General features: G+C 54.2%; 1 protein-coding gene across 1 annotated transcript; it reads left to right on the forward strand.

Annotated features, from left to right (window-relative positions):
* Positions 1-19: 19 nt before the first annotated feature.
* On the forward strand, positions 20-20248 carry CSUI_001766 (outer dynein arm docking complex protein oda1). Its single transcript, XM_068061971.1, has 16 exons — positions 20-1506; positions 2765-2880; positions 3353-3453; positions 4030-4124; positions 5177-5256; positions 5592-5693; positions 6506-6586; positions 7323-7416; positions 8088-15161; positions 15492-16779; positions 17447-17536; positions 18022-18463; positions 18811-18913; positions 19004-19149; positions 19395-19574; positions 19735-20248. Exon 9 carries the CDS (start codon positions 11643-11645, stop codon positions 13287-13289), a length of 1647 nt encoding a protein of 548 aa, XP_067926067.1. The 5' UTR covers positions 20-1506; positions 2765-2880; positions 3353-3453; positions 4030-4124; positions 5177-5256; positions 5592-5693; positions 6506-6586; positions 7323-7416; positions 8088-11642; the 3' UTR covers positions 13290-15161; positions 15492-16779; positions 17447-17536; positions 18022-18463; positions 18811-18913; positions 19004-19149; positions 19395-19574; positions 19735-20248.
* Positions 20249-21315: the final 1067 nt, after the last annotated feature.

Raw genomic sequence — 21315 nt, forward strand, 5'->3', positions numbered from 1 at the left:
AGAAACAGCTGTAGTGTCTGGAGGGTTCAGAATGTAGTGCCAGCTGCGCCAGGGCATCGCAAACTAACTTCAACTGTTCGAAAATTGCAATCCCAGCCCAATGGTGATCGAGGTCATTGTCACGTGGGCCTGACGGAGTGGCACAGGACGACGCTAGAAAGTAAAATTATTGCGACCTGGTACCGCATCTTGGCTGTGCAGGCTCGCCCCGCTGATCTGCGTCGCGAAGAGGCGTGAACGCCTCGTTTTTCTTTCAGGGACTCCACCAGCCTCCGGACGGTTCGCCGCCGAGGTGCTCTTCCCTCCGGACTCCCTTGCGCTCCAAACTCCAGTCTTCGGCATCGTGCTCGCGCTTCGTGTCCGGTCAGAGCACGGCGGTGCGTGTGACTCCTTTGCGTCGTCCCAGCGTTTCTTTGGTTACTTGACGATGTCCGCACGTTCCGTGTTGGCTCGCCGATGAACCTGGTTACCAGCTGGGGATCCGTCGTGATTTAGTCTGATGCAGGCGTTCCCCGGCCGATGGTCTCGCACGAACTAGGACGCGTTCAGTACGGGGACGGCGTTCCTGGTGTTCTCGAGCAGCTGGGTAATGCCGGACAGAGGACTCAGAGAGTTGGATAAGACGCTCTGTTGTTTCATTTCTTTTTGGAGAAGCACCGCCATCACGTCCCGTCTGTTGTCTCATTGCGTTGCAGTTGGCTCGCCCGCTCTGCTGCGCTGGGGATTGCTTCGGTTTCCTAAGGGGATGCCCTCGCTCCGGTGACGCGCTAGTCCTTTTGTCCAAGTTTTGCTATGACACGTTAAATCGGAAGACCCGACGAAGCTTTGTATCCCCTGCGTCGGAGCTTCTGCCTTTCGCCAGCTGGTCATGACCTGACTAGGTCGACATACGCTGATTGACATGCGTAGCTTTACTTCCTTCCGTCGACCCAGGCCTTTCTCAACACCATCGTATGAGCGCCGTTGTTTCAAGGCGACTGTCGTCCGGTTGACTCTGGCTTCTCGAAGAGTCCAAGTAGCGCAGTCGAGCTCGGTCGTTGCGGGCTCTATCTGAAACACGTAGCGCTCCTTTGTTTCCTCGTGGCAGTTGCTACGGTTCTCGGATACGCTTTTCAGCTTCTAACTTTGTTCCCCTCTCTCCCTATGATCTCTACCTACTATCACTTCGGCAGGAGCGGACAGCCCACTCGTCGCTTGTTTTCAAACCAGGCGATTCCTGCTCGATCGCGCCCCTCGTGTAAGAAGGGTGCGCAGAGACTCTACGTGTTGCTTGTCGCGGACCGAACGGGCAGTTAGTCACCGTCGTCATGCGCGTCGTTTGCAACCCTCTTGGTATTGTGTTGTCCATTTTGGTTTGGGTGTGCGCGGTCGTCGCCAACGGAATCACGGTCCGCTTCGTCCTGCAGCCGCTCTTCACCTTCATAGATCCTCCGGGGGCGTCTGAGGCAAGTTCGTGGTTTTGGAGTTTGCTAGGTCAGACCCCAGAAAGGTCTCCGAAAAGCGGAAGTAAGGATGCAGGAGATGAGTGAGCCTTCGAGTCTGGCTATACACAGTGTGTCGCGCGTCGCTGCGGAGTTGGGACGGGGCTTCGGATATGCAGGGACCCCTTGTAGCCAGGTACCCAGGAGAGTATATTGCACGTTCGCGTTTTATCAGATTGTTGGCAGGTGGAAACGATACTGAAGGTGGCGGTCTTCTCCGTGTTGGTTTTTCTCTCCCTGGTTTCACGCTTATAACCCGCCGGAGCCCGGCGTTACAGATAAATAGTAGTTAGTCATGGCTGTTGTCACAGTGAGTCAAAGGCACTTAAGAAGAGTCCTTTCCTTTTTCTCCAAAGAGCTGACGGCTCATGCCAACAGTGGTTCCATGCTCCTGGGGCGCACTGTGGAAATCCAGAACCTCAGGCAGCCGCGCACATGCATTCCTGTGAGAATGTGAGACTAGTATGTCCGCGTCCCCTTCGGCACTGCGTACCTTTTGTTTCAACACGGCGCTTGTCGGGTATACTGGACTGGGGTCGGCACGGACTATTAGAGAGCAGTTTATTTCTGCACGTAGCGTCGAATAAGCGGAAAACGTTGGTGCAGGGACAGCTGCTCAGGGAGGCTCGGTCTTCACTTCGGTTGTGCGTGTCCGGAGTCCGAGTTCCCAGCATGACGGTCGGTGGCCTCTGAAATCTTGGGGGGGGGGGACCTCGGGACTACGCCAGTGTGTGATGTAAAACTGTCGCATGAGGGTAAGGTGTCGCCGTCTAACCATGCTCTGTTTGTGGCGTCACCGAGAACTGTACAAATGATAGGTTTTTAGGCTCAAGAAGCATCAACTCTTTTGCAAGCCTCCTTGTATTGAGTCCCTCACTTGATGCAATGAAGGCGGAGAGAGGGTATGAAAGGGACGGTCGTGTTCTTGTTTGCGGTGCATGAGAGCAGTGCGATTTCCTTTCAATCCGGAACCAGTGAATTCGCGGGGCAAGCTTCGTGCAGTTTTTTTTGAATAGACGGTTTGCTGGGAGTCCACGAATCGCATGCTGGCTTGCACTCGGTGTGGTTATTTCCGAAGTGGTAACCAAGTGAACTGGTGTCGGGTTTCTCGCATCCAGCTTGAGATGTCTGTCAGGGGGAGAGGCGAAGACTCAGGAGAAAGAGACAGATAGTTGTAGTGAGTGTGCTTGATGTTAGGTTGGAGTCCTGCTATAAACCTTTGAAGGTGTTTCATGGGATTCAGCGACAGCATATGACTTCGTGATGCGGCTGCGGTGTTCCAGCGTACACAGGATTGGGTTTGTTCTTACTTATCCTGTACGAGCTCTCCATAGTCTTGGCTCTGGCCGCCCATCTCCTTGCGGTTTTCAGCGATCCCGGCTCCACCAAGCATGCGCCGGTACGCCCATAGTGACTGCATCCCAGCACACTGTCTTCTTTCAATACAAAGCAAGTAGAGGCAGTTTTGGTGGATTTATGTTTGGGAGGGCTGGTTCTTGTCTCTCGCTGAAAAAGAACGCACACTCACATGCGACTGTACGCACACCAAACTGCAGAGCCGGATCCAGACCGTAGGCAGCAGCATACGACTTGATTTGGTCTCGTACGAAGAAAGGGTTTTCTAATTGTCTGAAGGCGCCCGACGAAAGGTTGCTTTGTTCGGTGGAGACGCTGTGCCTCTGGTACAAGTGACGTCTGGTCGCCCGTTGGTTCTCGTCGCGAGAACAGTATAGTGTGGGGCCATGCGAACTGTCTCTCTAGTGTCCTGGTCTATCACTAGGTTTCCTTTTGCGCGTTCCGATGTGCGATGAATGGCCTGTTCTTGACCTCTAGAGGGTCTTCCGTTATTGCCGTGTGTACTCTGTGCTCAGGCTGAGGTCCCACCGCGCTTGCCGTACGGGGCAGCGCGGTGTTCGAAGTGTCGCGACCGCTGGAAACCTCCACGAGCTCATCACTGCAAGGTTTGCAAAGAGTGAGTCGCGTCGCCGAGGAACCCTTCTTGTGAAGTGCTGAAGAAGGGGACGCATGCAGGAGAACCAGGACGCCAGTACTTACATTCTATCCCACTTCAGCTCGTCGGTCCGTCAAAGTGCAACTCGTGCGTTAGTTTGGTTGCCTTTCTCGGGCTGATCAAGATTATGTGACAGGCGTTGCGGGTCATGAGCGAGACACACCGTCCACGGTTAAGGACAGCAGCGGGTGGCAGTAGATGGAATCGATGGTCCGGAATATGCTTCAATCCGTGCACGCCCAGCAAGCAGCTTCGCAGAAGCTGGGGGAGCGCAGGGGGAAATAATCTCAACTCCTGAGTGTCCTGCAGGGAAGCATGATGCAGAGGAAGGGTTGCGTCGGACTGATCCTTCCTTGGTCATTCACAAGTTGGAGTGCTCTGTGCTGTCAAGCTTTTCTGGCACTCTTGCGCTCACCCGCGGCACTAAACGATCCTGTACGGTGTGGTGTTTCGCGGGTTTATGTTCACATTGCAGATTGGAGCACTTATGAGTACTCCAGGCTTCGTGTCTCCACCGCGGTGTGTCGTTGACCACAGGTGCATTCTCCGAATGGATCATCATTGCCCTTGGATCAACAACTGTGTCGGACTGCTGAATCAGAAGTTTTTCATTCTTTTTCTCATCTACATCAGTGAGTTAGTTTCGGCAGGCGAAAGTCATCGTGTGTCTCACACTGTGCTGAGGTCGAGTGATACAGCCACAACATATCTGACTGGCGCGCCTTATCCGTAGCTGTTGGCTTGGCGTTTTTCGGCAGCCCTTTAGAATTCCAAGCGCCCCTAGGGTTCTAAGTGTCACAAGAGCTATCAGCCGTTGGTACTGATATCAGAAGAAGAACAGTGCAGACCTGAAATTGGATCGCGCTGGTTTACCTTGACAATCTGAAATTTTCCAAGGTACCCAGGATTCACATCCAGGTCTGCACTTCTGTTCGGCTTTCCGATGTCGGAACTAACGGTTGATGACTCTTCCCTCTTGGATGTGTTGCTGAGTACGTGCCGCTACACGTGTCGGAGTATGCTATAGACACCGTGCTTGGATTGAGCGAGAGAACTACTGAAGCCCAAAGTCGTTGTCGGGTGCTTCTGAATCAGGAAGTGTTGGTACTCAGGGGAGGTCAGCGTGTAGCTTCCTGGTGTTCGGCAGCATGTTTTTGTCGTGCGGTGCATATTCACGGGTGTGGCGTGCGCAGACACCGGTGGACATAACATGCGAGGCTTTTGGCTATTTTTCGGGAATCAGTTCTCCGTGTCTATGCCTTTAGATGACAGGCCGAGGGCTACTCGAGCTTGTTTTGTTCTTCCTTTCCAGTCTTTCAGACGTGCATCCGCTGCCGTGTCGGAGAAGCTTTTGTGCATGCAGTTTCATCAGCGCACACTCACCGAGATACGGTGGGGAGAGAACACCATCTGCGGGCTGCGTTGTAGTGAACCGCGTCAGTGTTGTCGTCAGCGGAGCTCCTTCAGTGCCACACTTCGCTACCGAATGTCTGTGTAGAAAGAGACACCTCACCGAACGCGGTACACGCATGCGTCGAACTGCAGCTCCATGAACGTGAGTCTGTCTCGCGCGATACTACGCGGGTGTGTGTCTACTACCATGGGTGGATTTATTCGAGCACACCAAGTGATGACCGAAGGATTATTCGGGTATGTTGCTTTTTGTGACGTGTACGGCTGCCAGGCTGTGCATGCGCCACCAATCTCGTCATCGTCGCTTTGGGAGCTTTCCGGTGGTTCTGGTTATCCGGTCCTGAACGAGCGGTACGTGTCCCCTGAGTACTTCATTCTGGGAGGCGGTTCTCCATCTGTGGAATGTCTCTCATTTAGTCGGAGTGAAACAGAAGCCAGATAGTTGTGTGATGCGCTTTTTTTTGAGCGGAGCCTTTCTGGCACCCACGTCTTGTTGGGGTCATGAGCAGCTTACAAGTGTTCGTAGTTCTGCCAGCCGTCGCGACGTCGATCGTACTGTGTACGTGCGGATATATGTCGAAGCAGTGAAGCGTCGTCGGATTTGGGTTTTTCCGATACTGTACGAGGGATCAGCTGTGCAGAGCTTAGTTCATCGTGGCTTTCTTTTGGGGTGTTCTGATTGCCAGGTTGTACGGGAGAACGTGGCTGCTGCGGCACCGCCGTGGGTTGTTCTTAGTTCGGTGGTTGTTTGCTTCCTCGTTATAATTTTTTTCCTCGCCATGGCGTTGGTAAGCACCATTTATTAGTGGGACGAAGTGCCGCGGCGGGATGTGAGGAAGAGAGACTACGTGCAGGGACGCTGTTGGTGTTGGAGGACGCGAGTAGGTTTTTGGCTGTTGTTCCGCTCAGTCGTTTCTGCTCAGTCATCGGTGTGGTGTTACTAGTAGTCGTGTCGTCTGCTGCTTCGCTCAGCTGTCTAGTGGAGGGCGTGGAGAGCGGGACGTGCGGCTCTTCATCGACAAGAATGCCAAGACTAAAAAACACCCTATTATTGATTTCCCTCCATAGCCGTGGGCGGACTTGAAGCGTGTTTGATTTTCACATAGACTTCTTTTACAAAGAACGTCCTGTCCTCGCACATCACGATTTCAAGGTTCTTTTTAAAACTGGACTGGTCGGTATATCCCCGTATATACCTGATGTTTGTTCTTTGCCACGTGGGGCGTATCGTATCGCGGTAGTGCCCTGATCTTTGCTGTTTTGTTAGGGATGACTTTCCTGGGGGCAGTTGGCGGGGGGAGAGTTTCACTTTGGAGGCAGGACGGGACGTGAGGTCGGTCGTTCTCTCGTTTGCGCCGCAGAAGATATACTGCAGTCTTCAAGACTCGCTGATGGGTTTAGTCCGCTGAAGCCGTCGGTACTGCTTTCTTGTGTTGTTTGAGGCTGTGAGCCGGGCGACACGAGAGACTGATGAAGCTCATCTCTGATGTCTGTTTCTCTTCATATCCACCCGATAAGGGCAGCGCTCCTTCCATCAATTCGGGTGCGGGTGCAGGAACGCGCGTCTCCAGACAGACTTGCTCGTTTTTGCCACTTGCAGGATTTTCTGTCGGAACAATGGGAAGCGCTTGAAACCAATACAACTCTTGTGGAGACTTACAAAAATACACATGGCGCCAGAGTAAGTTTTTTTTGTCTTACGATTCACATTGAGTTCAATATGGCGTGTGCTGACTTCGTTTGGAGGACGAGTGGCCCCTTGATCGTTTATTGAGTTGCTTTTTTATTCCAGAAAAGTCGAATCGCGGGGCGGTGTTGTGTATGGTCCCAGTCACCGGTGAGCAGAGGGCAGATCTTTGAATCTGCTCAAATGTAAAAAAAAGTTCTGGAACCTCGTGTTTGGGTTTGGTCCGCTGGTTGGGTGTAAGAGCTACTTCCAGGACGGCCACATCTGCGGCACTAGCCAACTACCTCCACTAACAAGGGGCAAGAAGGATTTCCACGACGTCTGCAGAGAGTCATGCAGGGGTTTCGCGTTTGCGCAGCCTCGTTCTGTTAAGAGATGTCCTCGCTGTCTGCGCAAGTCACTTCGAGTAGGCAGCGCGTAGCGCTGGTTTACCGTTCTGTCGGCCCGTACAGACGAGCTTGGTTAATCCGGTTCAGAGTGCTGCAGTCCTGCAGGAGGGGGTTAGCTGAAAATCAAGTTGTAGCCAAGCTTGGTTCCGCGCCGGAAGTACTTGTCTGTGACCGGGGCACCTCCTGCTACAGTTATGCTCGTGCAGAGTCAAGCTGCTGGTAGCTGGTTGTTCAGTGTTGGAGGAGCGCTGCCTGCCAACCTAATATGCCACGGCAGTTGCCTGCGAACCTCGCTCCACGTGTTGCGATTCGGTTTGTTCTTTTCCGGATGGCGTTCTCAGACGGCATTCCTCCGGCATGTAACAGACGTCTTCGGTCCACATTGGTGGCAGTGGGCCCTCCCGATTCCCCCGGCAGTAGACCCGGAATGGGAAGGTAAGGACAGTATTGCCACGGTGGGGGGATCTGTAGGCGCTTTTCCTTTTCTGCAAGACAAAAATTGTGGTCCTGAGTTCGTGAGGTTTCTTCATCGCCTGCGAACAGGAACCCGCGGCCCGGCTTCGCATGCGGGTGTTGGAAGTTCCCAACCGGACTGTTCCGAGTGAACCCCAGAGTCGCCGTTGTGGGATGCTCGACTCCTGTGCGGTATCAACAGGTTTTGACGGTGACCAAAGGTCTGATCGTTCAATGCAGTTTTCCGCGCACACTGTTCTTACCTTTTTCTTTCGGGGCCCGAACTTGTTTCGAGCACCAGCTTTAGTGGTCTATTGTGTTGCTCATTCTTGCCTCTGTCGTAGACCGTGCATTAGACTACCTCGCTTCAGTTTAGTATTTATGAGAGGTTTTCCGAACGGCTATGGCCTGCTAGCGTTATCTTTTCTTCTCGGGGGCCCATGGATTCTCTGAAACTGTCCTGTGTCTCCTTTTTTGTTAGCTGGTTGTGGGCCTCCGCTCGAGAAGGGCACACGGTGTGGAGTAACTCTCACTCTGCCGTTTGAGGGAGTCTGTTTTGACGGTGGTTCGATCAAGTGTCGCCATGTGCCCGACGCGTCCTCTGCCATGTCGAGACGCAAGATTGTGTTATGCTTTCCTGCCTCTCGTCTCAGAGCCTGTGTTCCTAGAGGACGCAATGGATCAGAATGCGCAGTACTTCGGCCAGCTGACCATGGGCACACCAAACAGCTCCATGTCCCGGGAAAGATCATTTGTACGTCCTTCCGCAGGGGTGACCCGAAGAGGACGGATATGAGAGAAGTTCCACGAAGTAATATCGGGCTAACGTGAGGTGACACTGTGCGATGACCCGCGCGCGCCCTCTGGCGCAGCTAGTGCCTTGTCAAAGTCCATTTTTTCTAGGGATTTCGCGACGACTATCAATCGTCCTTTGCCGGTCTGAGCACAGTGCGCTGCAAACCGAGCATCCGTCTTTTTCTCCCTACCACAGTGTCACCCTTCCGTCTGGTTCACCGGGCTCCAGCGTGCGACTGAGAATACAGCGTAGACCTATGTAGTGTGGCCACGTCACTGCTCCGTTCCCCGGCTGTCCTTGTTCCAATACCGGGTGCCTGAGTCTGACGGCAATCGTGCACAAGCATATCGGTTGCTGTGCCACAGAATCTTTTTTTTCAGTCCACTGGCTGGGTTACCATCGGCCGCTCTTCCGGCCGTGGTACCTCACTCTGCGTGCCACCGGGTAGCCATTTCGACAATGAAACTGCGCTGACCTCGCATCGGTGTGCTCGCCTCGGACTTCGTCAAAACGAAGCAGAGCATCTTAGTGCGAGAGAGTTGCTCCCGCACTTCGCTTGCCAGGATCGATCCTTTACGGTTGATGGATGCTACGACGAAGTGATGCCGTGTGGACGAACCCGGCTCCGAGTGTCACTACTTTGTGGCGTGGGTCAGGCATGCAACTGCCTGAGAGCGCCGCTGTCGCTAACGCTGCCATCAGACCTGTGTAGTAGTCCCAACACACCTTCCATATTCATGCCTGGAACTGCCCAACTCCTGCCAACAACCGGGCAGGCAATCGTGTGGCGGGAGACAGGCAGCGTCCTTCGTCTCCTGGAGCGCGAGAGGAGCTTTCAAAGTAAGACTGCAGCAAGCAGTGTGAAGAGGGCGAAGCTGTTCACTGCTCGACATGTACGAGGAGAGGGTGGAAAGTAATGACTGCGCCGGCTGAGGTGCACCATGGTGTCATAGCAATATCAAAGCTGCTGCCTGGCGCCAAGCTGAAGCATGCCGTGTGTTCGAGGGTGTCACCCCGTCTGTATGGTTGAAACGGTCAACAGATGCCAACCGCAAATCTGTTCTGTATGGATGGGGAGAAGAAGAATGGTTGGAGACCATGCACCGTTCAGGGTATATATCCGTTGTGGTGCAAGGTGGCCCAACTAGAACATCAGCGGGAAAAGGGCAAGCTGGATGGGCACAGTGCGACGGGGGCGCCCCGCACAAATATCGTGCGCAAGCAAACGGGTTTTTCTCTTCCCCGGCCATCACAGTTGTTCAACCGAGCGCGCTTCCCCACGCTGTCGCCCACAGCAACCGCTGTTTCGTCCCGGCCACGCCCCGTGAATGCTTCACTTGGTATAGGGGCTTCCAGTTCGGTGATTCTCGGAGCCCTTACACAACACATGGCCACGACGGCTTAGACTCAGTTCCCACAACCTTGCCACGGGCTCGAAGTCCACACCCACGTGCGACTGTGTACACGCTGCGGGCGAAACACCCCGTTATGGCCCCGTAGGAAGTACAGGGCTGTACTGGGTTGCCCTCTGGCACCTTAGTCCGATCGCTAATCCGAGACAGCAACTATCTCGACCGCAACCGTGTAAACTTTCCCTCTGACCTTCGTGTATACTACCCGTGGTTTGGGTGAGTGACTTGGGCCTCGCTCGAACTCGACGTTTGAATCGAACGGCCATCAAGCCTCGACCACTCGGGCTCACTCCGCGTCGGAGCCGGCCTGAGACGTGGTCGGGTTTCAGAAGCGATTCCTTTCACAGGCCGGGCTACCACAGGACAGTTTCGTCGATTCTGGTCTGGCCGTGTGCCATCCCAGTGTGGCCGACCACAAGTAGCACACAGGCTGTGCACGTTCCGTATGCTGGAGCGCGGTGCTTCGAACGCCTTTCTTGATGTCGTGAAGTAACAAAGCGGAGCTCGAGCCGTACGACTAGCATAAGTCATGTCTTGTTTCTGAACAAGAGAGGCTGGAGACACCCGTCTGCTCGCGGAGTGAAAATACTGTTGCCTGTAAAGTCCGCGAGTTTCCGGGCCGAGGCAATGCGGAATGGAGATCTTCCCGGTAACCCAGTCGACATGTCCAGTCTCGACCTGCAATCGTTCACATAACTGCTCGTCGCGCTGTCCGGTGTAGTCCATGTTAACAGCCCCTGAGCACCGGTTGGATGTGCAACGTGCTTGATTGCGTACTTTTCACTCGCTTCTGCCCGAGAGCGGGGGCCTCTCCAAGTCAGAAAGTCGGTTGTCACTCTGTTGACGTTGTCAGGACACAGGAAGGCTGTCAGATGGCTGTTGCCGGACCTCCCTGTGTCAACAGGATACCACTGGTTTATGATGTAGTCGTGATCAGCTGGTTGCCGATTTTTGCGGCAGTGCTTCACCTCTTTTTCGTGAGAAGCGGAACTATTCCTCTTGAACAGTTCCATGGCTACATTACCCCTTACCCGAACTTTCCCTGCAGGAGGCTCCGTTTCGAAGATGCGGTAGTGTGTGTCCACAGTGCTAGACGGCTGGAGGCGGACGCAGGGCCGGGTTCCTGATTTACACGCCGGAGCCGCCCCGCCTGCGTCATGGTGAAGTATGTTATGATTCCGGATACTCCCGAGAAAAGCGATATGACCGCTGCCTTTGCCCGAGAATGGTTGGGGTAAACAAGAGTCCGCGTAAATATCTGGCTCGAGACACATGTGCATCTCTCTGCTGGAGTTGCTGTGATTCAACACGCCACCTTTCGCGCTCCGATGTTCATCACGGCTAGCCTCCAGGGAGTTCAGCGACTGAAGCTGCGCCGTCGACCCACCAAAATGAGAGGCTCCCTGGGTATTGCCACCAAAGAGTCGGCGTCCTTGAACAGCTTTCTGGCGGGATGCGACCATTGTCGCAAGCCCGGCAGCCGGCATGCCGCTGGGATCGCGCTTCTGAACGACCATAGTGGTAGACAGTCCCCCACACCAAGCACAGCATGTGGGGCGTGCTGCCCGGTCAGGGCTGATGTAGGAAGGATTGTGTACAGAAAGTCACCGATAAACGCATCTTGTCGTGCCGCCTCGAGCTATGCGATGCAGGCAAGACGGCAACGCCAATTGTTTTCGTAGGCCATGACTGAAAGTCGGAAGAAGCGTTGTGGGGTAAATCCAGATGTAGGCTCAGGCCGTAAAAATCCCCAAAAAATATAATGGATAGACTACACCAAATTTGCGGACACTTCTCCGTCTCTGCACACAGATCGGGCCCTGCCCCCGTCAACCCGATGGGTCATTTGAGTCGTATCCCTCGCTTCTATTTGACAGCCCGCCCAGTCGTTTCCGCTTCGCCCCTCTTCGCCTCACCGGCAACGGGGCTGTCTCGAGGAATTCCCCGACAGGGAGCATGCGCAGTCCGTCTTGCCCCCGTCTCTTTGCTCGCCTTGCAGAATGGCGACTAACCCACGGAAAATACCAGTAGAGCTCCAGATTCAGGAACTGCAACGAAAATTCCGTGTCCTCGAAAATGACACGAGAGCGTACAGCGAAGAGGCGCAGGCGCAAATCCGGCGCCAGCGCGGCGCGATAGAGAAGCTTTCTCGGGAAAACAGAAAAATGAAACAGGAACTTCAGGAAACCCGGGAGGCGGTTTCCAGCCAGCAGAACACGCTCATGAGCTCTAGAATGCAGGCACTGAACGAGCAGTGTGCAAGCCTCATCCACGACACAGAAGATGAGAAGAAAAAGGAGAAGGAGCTCTTGACAAAGATGAGCGCGATGGAGGGCCGCGTCATGAAATGCCGGGAAAGAATGGGCTCCATGGGAGGCGTTTACTGTGCTGTGGTCTCCAGCGAGTCGATAGCGAAACAGACATATATACTGGAGAATCGGTTGAACAAGGGCATGCAGCGGTATAGCGAAGCTGTCGCGTACAACAAGAAACTCAAGGAAGAGATCAACAACCTGAGACGCGAGCGCGTTGCCTTCGACAGTCTATGCAGGAAGATGGAGCGGGACTTACTTGAGAAAAAGCGAAGTATGGCTGAGGTCATTGACATGGCGAACGCGGCCTACAGGGTCCGCGACGAGGCGAGTCAGCAGGTTGCGCTGCTGAAAGCTCAAGCGGGAAAAGAGCACAAAGACTTCGAGAAGGAGTGGTCGGAGCTCGGCCGCCTCATCGAGATCTATCAGAAGACTAAGCAACTCAAACAGCAAACCAAAAAGAGAGAACAGGTGGTCACCAGACGGCTGGTCCAGTCGTGTGAAGGGGACAATCAGAGCAGCTCGGACGCCTGGGGCATTGCAGGAAGTGGGACAAACGCAGACGCCGCAGCTTCGCAGATTGAAGCTTACCAGGCAGCATTTGCTAAAATTCAGGAGGCTACGGGAATGCCCAACATTGATAACCTTTTGGAGGCCTTTATAACTGCCGAGGAACAAAATTTCTCACTCTTCAACTACGTGAATGCACTCAGCTCGGACATTGAAGCAGCCGAAGCCCAGATTGCTCAACTTCAACGGGACATAGATAATTTCCAGTCTTGTAGCAGCGTGGCAGACAAGAGAAAGCAAGAAGTCTTACAAGAGCTCGAGGCGTGTTCAGCTCTGCTAGAGAAAAAGACCAAAATGTTTGAGGAGAAAAATGAGAACATATCAAAGAAAATCAGCGAACTGAAGATCGGAATTCACCGCGTCTTCGAAAAGCTTAACGGGCCAGAACTTTTCTTCCAGGAGCTGTGGGTCAGCCAAGGCATGACAGACTCTACCGTGCTATCCTTCCTACAAGCAATAGAGCAGAGGACTGACACAATCGTGGAAATATACCTGCGCCGGTTTGCCCCTCCCGACGCATCTGCGGGGTTCGTCACCGCCGAGCGTTCTTCCGGTTGTGCATCAGTGCCAGGGTTTGGAAGCAGTGTGGTGCAGATCAAGCTCCCGTCTACCATGGACGGACTAAGCAGCCGAGAACATTCCGATGATGAAGAACCCGACATGCGACCCCTGACTCGAGAAGAGCTGAAAGATCGTTTCCTCAGAGGGCGGACAAAGAAGGATGATAGGAGGAAGAACAAGCAGCGGAAGCCCGGTACCAAGTGAAGACAGCTTCTCGCCGGCTGGGTTACACTATCGCAATGTTAACCACGCTATTGTAGGCAATCCGTGGCTTCGCAAAGCTGTCATTACTTCGCGATGTCTGGTGCCAGCGCCTGCAGTAGCTTGTCTGAACGTGCATTTCCAGGTCTGTCCGCCTTGTTACACACACGAGTTTGCGTACAAGAAGACCCGCCCTCAAAGCTGCAAGCAAAAAACTGGTGCCCACGGGGGCGGCGAGTGCCCAAGCGATGTACTAATCACAGACACTCAGCTCGGGACGGTACCCGTGTGCCGATGACAATTAGCAAAAAGAAGCCGGACTGATACACAGTCCGTCTCAGAAGATCGAGCAGCGGTGTGTGCTCACATCTCACGCGCCCCGCCACTAAAGTGTCTGCCGCTAAGGTGTAGATACACTCGGAACCGAAGCCACGACGGGTAAGCCCTGTCGGTCTGAGGCAGCATGTTTACGTTCCACTTTCCAGTCACAGCCGGCAAGCAACTTTTTCTTGCAGTCTGATTTTGAAGAATGGCGAAGCTGGCCGTCGTCCTGTGCCTGGTGCTCTGCGTGAGTACCACTTTCCTCCATCAATCTGAGGCTAGCAGGCTCAAGGGGAGGAGCGCGTACCCTGTGGCGGAAGGTGAGTGACGCTGGTCTTGAGTGTTCACGGCTCTCGCTGACCCGGTGTCCTTTGCCAGACGAAGCCGAGGCGTCGGAAGCCGCAGACGAAGGTCTCTCTGCCGACAGCGGTACTGATGTTTGCGATTGCCAGTGTCACTCACACAACTTTTACGGTGGATATCTGCAGCCAGGGCCGCCGCACCGCCCTACAATGTAGAGTCCACCGTGAGCAGTGTCGCAGCCTTGACCCGTGGGCAGTCCCAGAAAACTCAAGCATGAAACCGTTTAGGAGGGAGTCCAGAATGCGTACGCTCACGGTTTGGATGACCACCATATCGAGCCAGAAACGGCGGGCGCTGATGACTTGATGGCCCCGGAAGCCCTTCCCCAAGGCCTTGGAGCTGAGGTGGAGAAGATAGAGCAAGTCAAAGCAGGCAAGTGTGAACTGCGACTAGGCTCGACTGCACCGCACTAGGACTGCTTAACCTCAGATGAGGAGGCTGAGACACCCGGAGAAAATGAAGTGACGGCAAATTACATTCCAACTGATGAAGACAAAGCTGTCGTCATGGACCGCGTTGAGGAGGCCCCGACCCCTCCTGCGGAAGCACCGCCAGCCACTCCAGAGGCTGAAGAAAGTGTTGCACCTTCCGGTTCGCCAAGTGAGTTCGGGTGTCGTACTGGTGTCGAACATCGATGGGCACAAGACCTGCCAGCAAAAGGAGTAAACATTGTGAACAACAATTGCTGCGGCTCCTTCAAGCAAATTAACGGCCGAAAGCAGAAGATCAACCGGCACCAGCACGCTCATGGAAGATTTGTCCAACAAGGTGACGATACTCCAGTGAATGCTTCCAGTGATGGCATCTCATCTGACCTCCGGACCAGATGAGGAAAACGAGGGAGTGGAAGACGAGGCTGAGGTTCGTTCGTTGAACGCGGGTCTGTGGTCTTCGTCCGGATTGCAACTGCCTTACGGCTGCACAGGCAAGTGAGGAAGAAGAGGCTGACAGAGAAGGGGACATTGACGAGGCGGAAGAGCAATACCTTGGTAAGGACATGAAACGCCTTACAAATTTTTGTGTCTTACCCGAGTGCGCCTTTCAGAAAAGAAGGAAGAGGTCGCGAAAGCGAGTAAGTGATCTCCACGTCGGGACGTGGTGCTTTCGACTTCGGGCGATATTGGGTCTCCAGACACGAAGGAGCTAAGAAAGCCCTTGAGTGCTGAGGAGGCAAAGAAACTGCTCACAGATGTAAGCTGCTGTGCTTGGGAGAATTGAGAGCACTGGAAACCATGTTCCCTTTGCAGTACGCGCAGTCTCTTGAGAACGTGGTGAATTCTATGTAAGGAATTGTTGCAAAGTCCTCGTTCCTCCGGTAGTATGCCGACGTGGATGTTGCAGCGTAAGCACTCACGCGGGCGTTCGGGACTTGCTGGGGACGGAGGCGAGGAAAGCCAAATAAGCCTTTGACTAGCCCGCACTTCGTTCCGGCGGGCTGCTCCTCCTCCGCTAGTGCCACCTCGACGCCGAAGCGCCAGCACTTCCACTGCATACCCGGTGCTGTGTGCCTGTGTTGTGCAGATCACCTCGGTAAAGTGGCACCCGCCTCTGAGTTACTGTCATATCAACTCCAAACAATGACGGCCCGCCTTACCCACTCTAACACGGCATCAATTATCCAGCATCACGATACGTAGTAACTGAGCGCACGATGCTTCTACAGGTGACTTCCTGGACGCGGGTTCGAGTCCGAACCCAGGACTTTGTCGAGCAGAGCGTTACTGGCTACGCTACCAAGGTGAGTGAGTCGTCGGAGAGCGAGCTTCACGTTCTGGCGAGCACATATGGCATCGAATGCTTTGCTTTCGGCACCTCAAAGCATAGCAGAACGTCACCAGCCCGGCCCTAAAACGCAGATGTGCTTTTGCTGCAACAGTGACTGGTCTTTCTAGTCAACTGGAAGCCAAATATTGCCTGCCGGACTGGTTATCTCGGGCACGTTCTCGCGTCCACGGGACAGCAACTATTTCGGCTACGGTCTGTCTCTGCCTTTGGAGTCATCCCACCTGTGGGCGCTGCGTAACATGAAACTACTACACACAAAGAACTAACGAATCCCAACCCCGCGTTCTAGTGCCGTCAAATCGTTCTCGAAGAGAAATGTGTGAAGATCTTTCTCACCTCTAATGGCAGCCCCCAACCGGCGGCGGCTGTTTGGTTGAGGTCTCCTGCATGCACTCGGAAGCCGCATCTGCCAGGTGCGCCACAAGCATTCGGATCGAGTTCCCAGGCTCTTTTTCGTTCGTGTTGGGGGATAGACGAGCCGATTGCCAAGTTTGCTGGCGCAAGTGCCTTCGTCCTTCGTCCACACCGGGCGTGTTCTTGCAGACGCGGAGGCGGCCCGAGGAGTGCCTTAAGGGACCGCACCATCTCCAGCTTCTTGGCGCACCTTCCTCCCGTGATTCTCGCCGTTCCCACCATGTGACGTCGCCAGGGATTTCGTCTAGATTTCTTCTGAGAAGGTGAAGCCGACGCCTCACTGGATGCTCACGGAGAGGACAGAGGGTGGCGATCCGGGGGGATTTTACTGCTGACATTTGCCTCGCTTGACTTGTTTTTCTCTGAGAGCTGTTCTGTTCCGGCTACGAGCCGGGGGCCTCCCTGTGATTGTGATAACCAAGTGCCGAACCTACAAGAGCTTGCCGGAGTGGCGGGCGGCGTGCTGAAGCTGGTCCTCTCGCCCCGTGCGCATCCAGGACCCATAGAGCGACCGCCGGGTCCCGTGGCTCCGTCCATATGTGGAGTACTTTAGCCGTGTCGCTCGCCTGCCGGCAGAAAAAGCAGTCCCGTGGAACGATGGCCCGCGACGGTAGGGCATGGGGACAGACTGTGCACGGTCGATACGACGCCTTCGTGACTCATTCAACAGCGATGCCGCGCAACTTGTCGGTGTCTGGATTGACTAGCCCAGCCGTCCGCCGTGCGCTTTGGCGTTGATGCGGCCGTATCCGGTTACACCAGAAGCTGTGGAAAAAACTTGGCTGAATTCCATGCAATTCTGTATCTGCATTTTTTAGAGAGTCTCTGGTTAGCTATCTATGTAACAACCTCTCTATACGTATAGTTACGGCGAAAAGAGAACTGTGTTTCAAAGAAAAGGGATTGGCACCTCCGAACGCCCCACAGGTCCGGGTGGGGAGTTCACGGACATGCTCGAAGTTAGAGACGGTTCCCGAGATTTCTTGCCTTGCGTACCAATTTCTTCATGTTGAGCCGTTTAGCCTCAGCTCTGGCTGGTACTGGCGTTTGGGGGGTTCCCAGCTACTTACGTTTCTTGCCTGATGTAACGCGGGACAACGAGTGACGCCCGGATTGGTTCTGGCTTGCCGGGAAATAACAAGACTGCTTGTCACGTCGTGGTAGGCTTAGATTACAGTTTGCTTGTAGGCCGATAGGAACGATGTGTTTGGTCGGCTCTGCGGATTGGGTTCTTTTTGAACGGGTGTGCTTTGGGCTATTTCTTTTTCCTGCACCAGATCTGTCTGTCGAAAAATCCCAGCGGACGGGCCGAAAAAGGCACATTCCCCACATAGATGGCAACTTCGCGACCTTCGTCTACGTTCCAGGTAACCCGAAGAGTAGGTGGGGACCAAAGAAGAGCAGTCTGACGACGCGCCGTCCGTGGCTGCATAGATTATAGCTATTGTTTGAAGCGCGCGCTCCATACCAGTGCATGTCAAGCGAGAATTTCTCTGGTCTGGAGTGGCTACACTAATGTCGATCCCCGTTTATTCTATTGAGCACGGCTAGTCCCCCTTGGGATGCTCCTCCTCTAGCGTGCGAAAGGCACCCGTTCCAATCACAAGTGCCTCTCCATGTCAAAGTGTAGTTTCAGCAACATATCTGTCACGGTGTCCACATCTAGCCGAGGTCAGACGCTCAGCTTCTAAGAACTACTCTCACTACGCTCTGCCGGAGCAAGCGAGTGTTTACCGCAAACAGTGATCCCGGTCTTTTCACCTCGGAAGGGGGCTCTCTATGAGAGGGACGCTGCTTTGCATAAGGGCCGTCACTGTGAACAGATGTCCTGTTTTCTTCGTTGACCGTCCAGTGCCGTCGAAAAAATTCAGGAGCCACATTGAGGCAGCTCAGGCAACCCTTGAACATCTTCGAGGACGAGATCAGTCAGTTTCGGAAGGCCGCATAACCTCTCCGGAGTCGCCGTCAGAATCTGACACGTGTCAGCGGCTTGCCCGCCGTATCAGCGAAGAGGTGGAGCTTGTAACAAGCCCGACTGAAAAAGTGGAAACCCTTCCAAAGGGTGGGCCGGTTAAACAGTTATTCTCCCTCGCGAGGGCCGAACAAGTGTCCTTAACCGAGATGATTCCGACTTTCGGACCATCTGTGAAGAAGCGGAAGGAACTTCTGTGTACTCCAGCAGACAACATGGGAGCAGACCTGCACTTAAGTCTTTGCCGGACTTTTATGCTTCAGTATCACTTGATTGATCCATTCCTGAAGAAAATCTCCGAGAAGCTTCAGTCCTTCAGGGCGTAAGCATTGCCGGGCGTGCCCTTCACAGGCGACGTGATGGGATCCTGACTTTCTGTCCTGGGACACTGGCGACGTTCCCACTGCTCGCCTGGGTTCCCAGACTGCGAGACTGAACCCCCATAGCGGTGCACAGCTATCGCGTCTCGTCAACGACCTTGGTCACGTCTCCTGCACTCGCGCAGAAAACTGCACCCTGTAACACTGCGGCCACCCTGAGAGCCCTCTTTCCGTAGCCACTGGTATCACGGTTTCGAAACAGGGACGCTTGCTCTCCGGTTTGCAAGCGCTTTGGTACTGTGGCCGGACTTATGTGTCCAAGGTGTGTACTCGATCTTGCTATGTACAGGTTCATCGTCGAAACGCGGGGCGAGATCGATATTTTCAGCAATGAAGACCATTCATGTTTTTTTGCTGCTCTCTCTGTTTCGGATGTGTACCTGTCTCGCCTGGTAAGAAGAATCTCATCACGCGCCCTGCGCCGCGGCGAGCGGAAGCAAGCCTTATTGCGCTCGACCATTGGATTCACTTCTCTCCTTCAGGTTTAACAAGTAGCATAACTGTCCGGACTGAATGTGGTCAGATGTCCCCTTTGATGCAAGCCGTTAACGAAGTGGTGAGGACATTCGGAGGTCCGCCCATGCTCGAGCCTTTCCGTCCCCACGTTTCTCTTGCCTGGACAGCCCAGGTACGTTACTTAAATCCCAAACAACGTGCTTATAGGCAGGGATTCGCCGAGCCGTCGGTGTCCACGAGCTCTCCCCAACATGCGTGGGCGTCGCAGAGCGAGCATATCTAGATGTGGCAGAGCCAGCACGCTTCACTCGATCCAGCGAAGCAAGTTCTTTCGGGGGTGGAAGCAGCTCATTGCGGTCCGGATGTACTACTCCAGACTTCCCACGGAGGGCGATTTCCGTATGATTGGCTGCGCAGGATATTCGTCCTGCCCTGCGTTCACTCCTCCAGACGACAAAGGAGTTGGCACGGTCAGCCCAGGCACAGAGGAGCCCTCTAAAGGGCACCCCGTTGTATCAGAAAGAGAACGAAGAAAATCATTTCTGGCCAAAGGCCGGGCAGGCATTGAGACGGAAGGCGTCGGACGCCGTCTCGCAGGTACGCAGCTCTTGCCGGGAAGGCATGCAGGACACTCGTGAACAGAGGGAATACCAAGGACTGTGCTGACGTCCTGAATAGGGCACACGTCGTAGGCCCTACTATTCTGATATTCACAACGGAGTCCGAGGTCTTCTGTTAATGTGCTTCTGCCTTGCAGACCACTCGTAGAAGCCCCATGCGTCCCGAGAAACGGACTGGCGATGATGGACTAGAAGATTACTCCTTCAGTCTCAGTTCTTTGTGGCTGGACGTCAGCTGCATATGCATTTCTGTAGGAAGCGTTGTGACGACCCTCCAGCTTCGAGGGCCTAGGGCACCAAGCGAGAGCAGCGACGATTCGGACTGATAATCGGCCTGAGATCGTACAAGCGGGTGAATTTTCGAGCGCCCCATGATTGTTACCGATCGTGTGCAAAAAGAGAAGCGTTCCGCGCCACAAGACATAGGATGCCCAAACACGTAACCAATAAGAGATTTGCTATCATTTGAACTAACTGATCTGGTGGCCTCTACTCTGGTACGGCGTGGCTAATGGCGCCAGCGCCGGGCAAAACGCTTCCTGCCGGTCCTTGGTATGCCGACACCCAGCGCTTGTGGAATTTGTCTTCGCACATGTTGTGCCCGGCGCTCCTGAAAGACAGTCTTCTTCAAAACATGAGCTTCCCCCCCCCCCACGAGTTCGTAGGTTGTACGGGTTCGACAATGCATCCGGCCTTTAGGTTCTACTCCTGTGATCTCGAAAACGGAATCCACGTGAATGAGCCGAGCATTCTTTAAGGAATGATGCGGTACCAAGCCTGCTATTTAGGGGCTTAGTTCGAAACACTTCAGCAAGGTTTCAATCAGAGTAGACAGGCGGATCGCGATGGTCGCGCCGTCGCTCGCACCCGAAGAGGCGCAGTTCCGATATCAGGCTATGCGCTTTGGGTTTGTCTGCGTGGGCCGCGCGAATGGTGAGCACTCACTTCCCAATAGCTTCAAGCACACGGACGCTGAGTGGGCCGCCAACTCCTACTCACATTAGACTAGGCAGTATAGTTTCTGAGACGCCGAACCCAGCCTGGGAAAGTAGTCAGTACGATTGTCCGGTCGCGGTCTCCGTGAAAACGGCCGTCACTCCTGGCTTCTACTTTCGGCAGGGCATAGTCAACCACAACGTTCGCAGAGCTCTGAACCCACTTCTTCCAGTACGAAAGACCCGCTGGGCCACGACGCGTTCGCCTTCCGCGGCTTAGTAGCCTATACATGCACCACATACAACACTTGATTAGGTTAGACTCGCCAACACGGTTCCCAACAGACCGAATCTTGCATCAGAAAAAAATTAGTACTACGGCCCGGTCCTGGTCTCTGTAAGAAGGGCTCTCTTCTCGCCTCTATGGACCGTGCATAGTCTACCAGTAAGTGTGGCTTGAGCAGATCAGAGACCGGGAATGGGGTCTGTTTCGCCATCACACTTTGGGGTAACTGGTAGAACCTGATGGGCAGCTAGAGAGTCAGTGGAGATCGACAGTGTCCTCGCAAGAGGCTTCTCTCCAAGAACAAGTGGCCAGTCTCCGAACTTGTTGTACTGGTGTCGCTGTCGTCTCGTCAAGAGCCACGGGAGTACAGGGTTTTTCACCCTGCCTGAGCGGGTGAACCCACTACCACCTCCGTTCTATATAAGAAGCCACCGACGTGTTCGCCGGTCTCCTTGCTTTGATCGATTTCGGGCAGAACCTGCGAATACTCTAACCGG

The sequence above is a fragment of the Cystoisospora suis genome, assembly GCF_002600585.1.
Source record: "Cystoisospora suis strain Wien I chromosome Unknown contig_705, whole genome shotgun sequence".
Lineage (NCBI taxonomy): Eukaryota > Apicomplexa > Conoidasida > Eucoccidiorida > Sarcocystidae > Cystoisospora > Cystoisospora suis.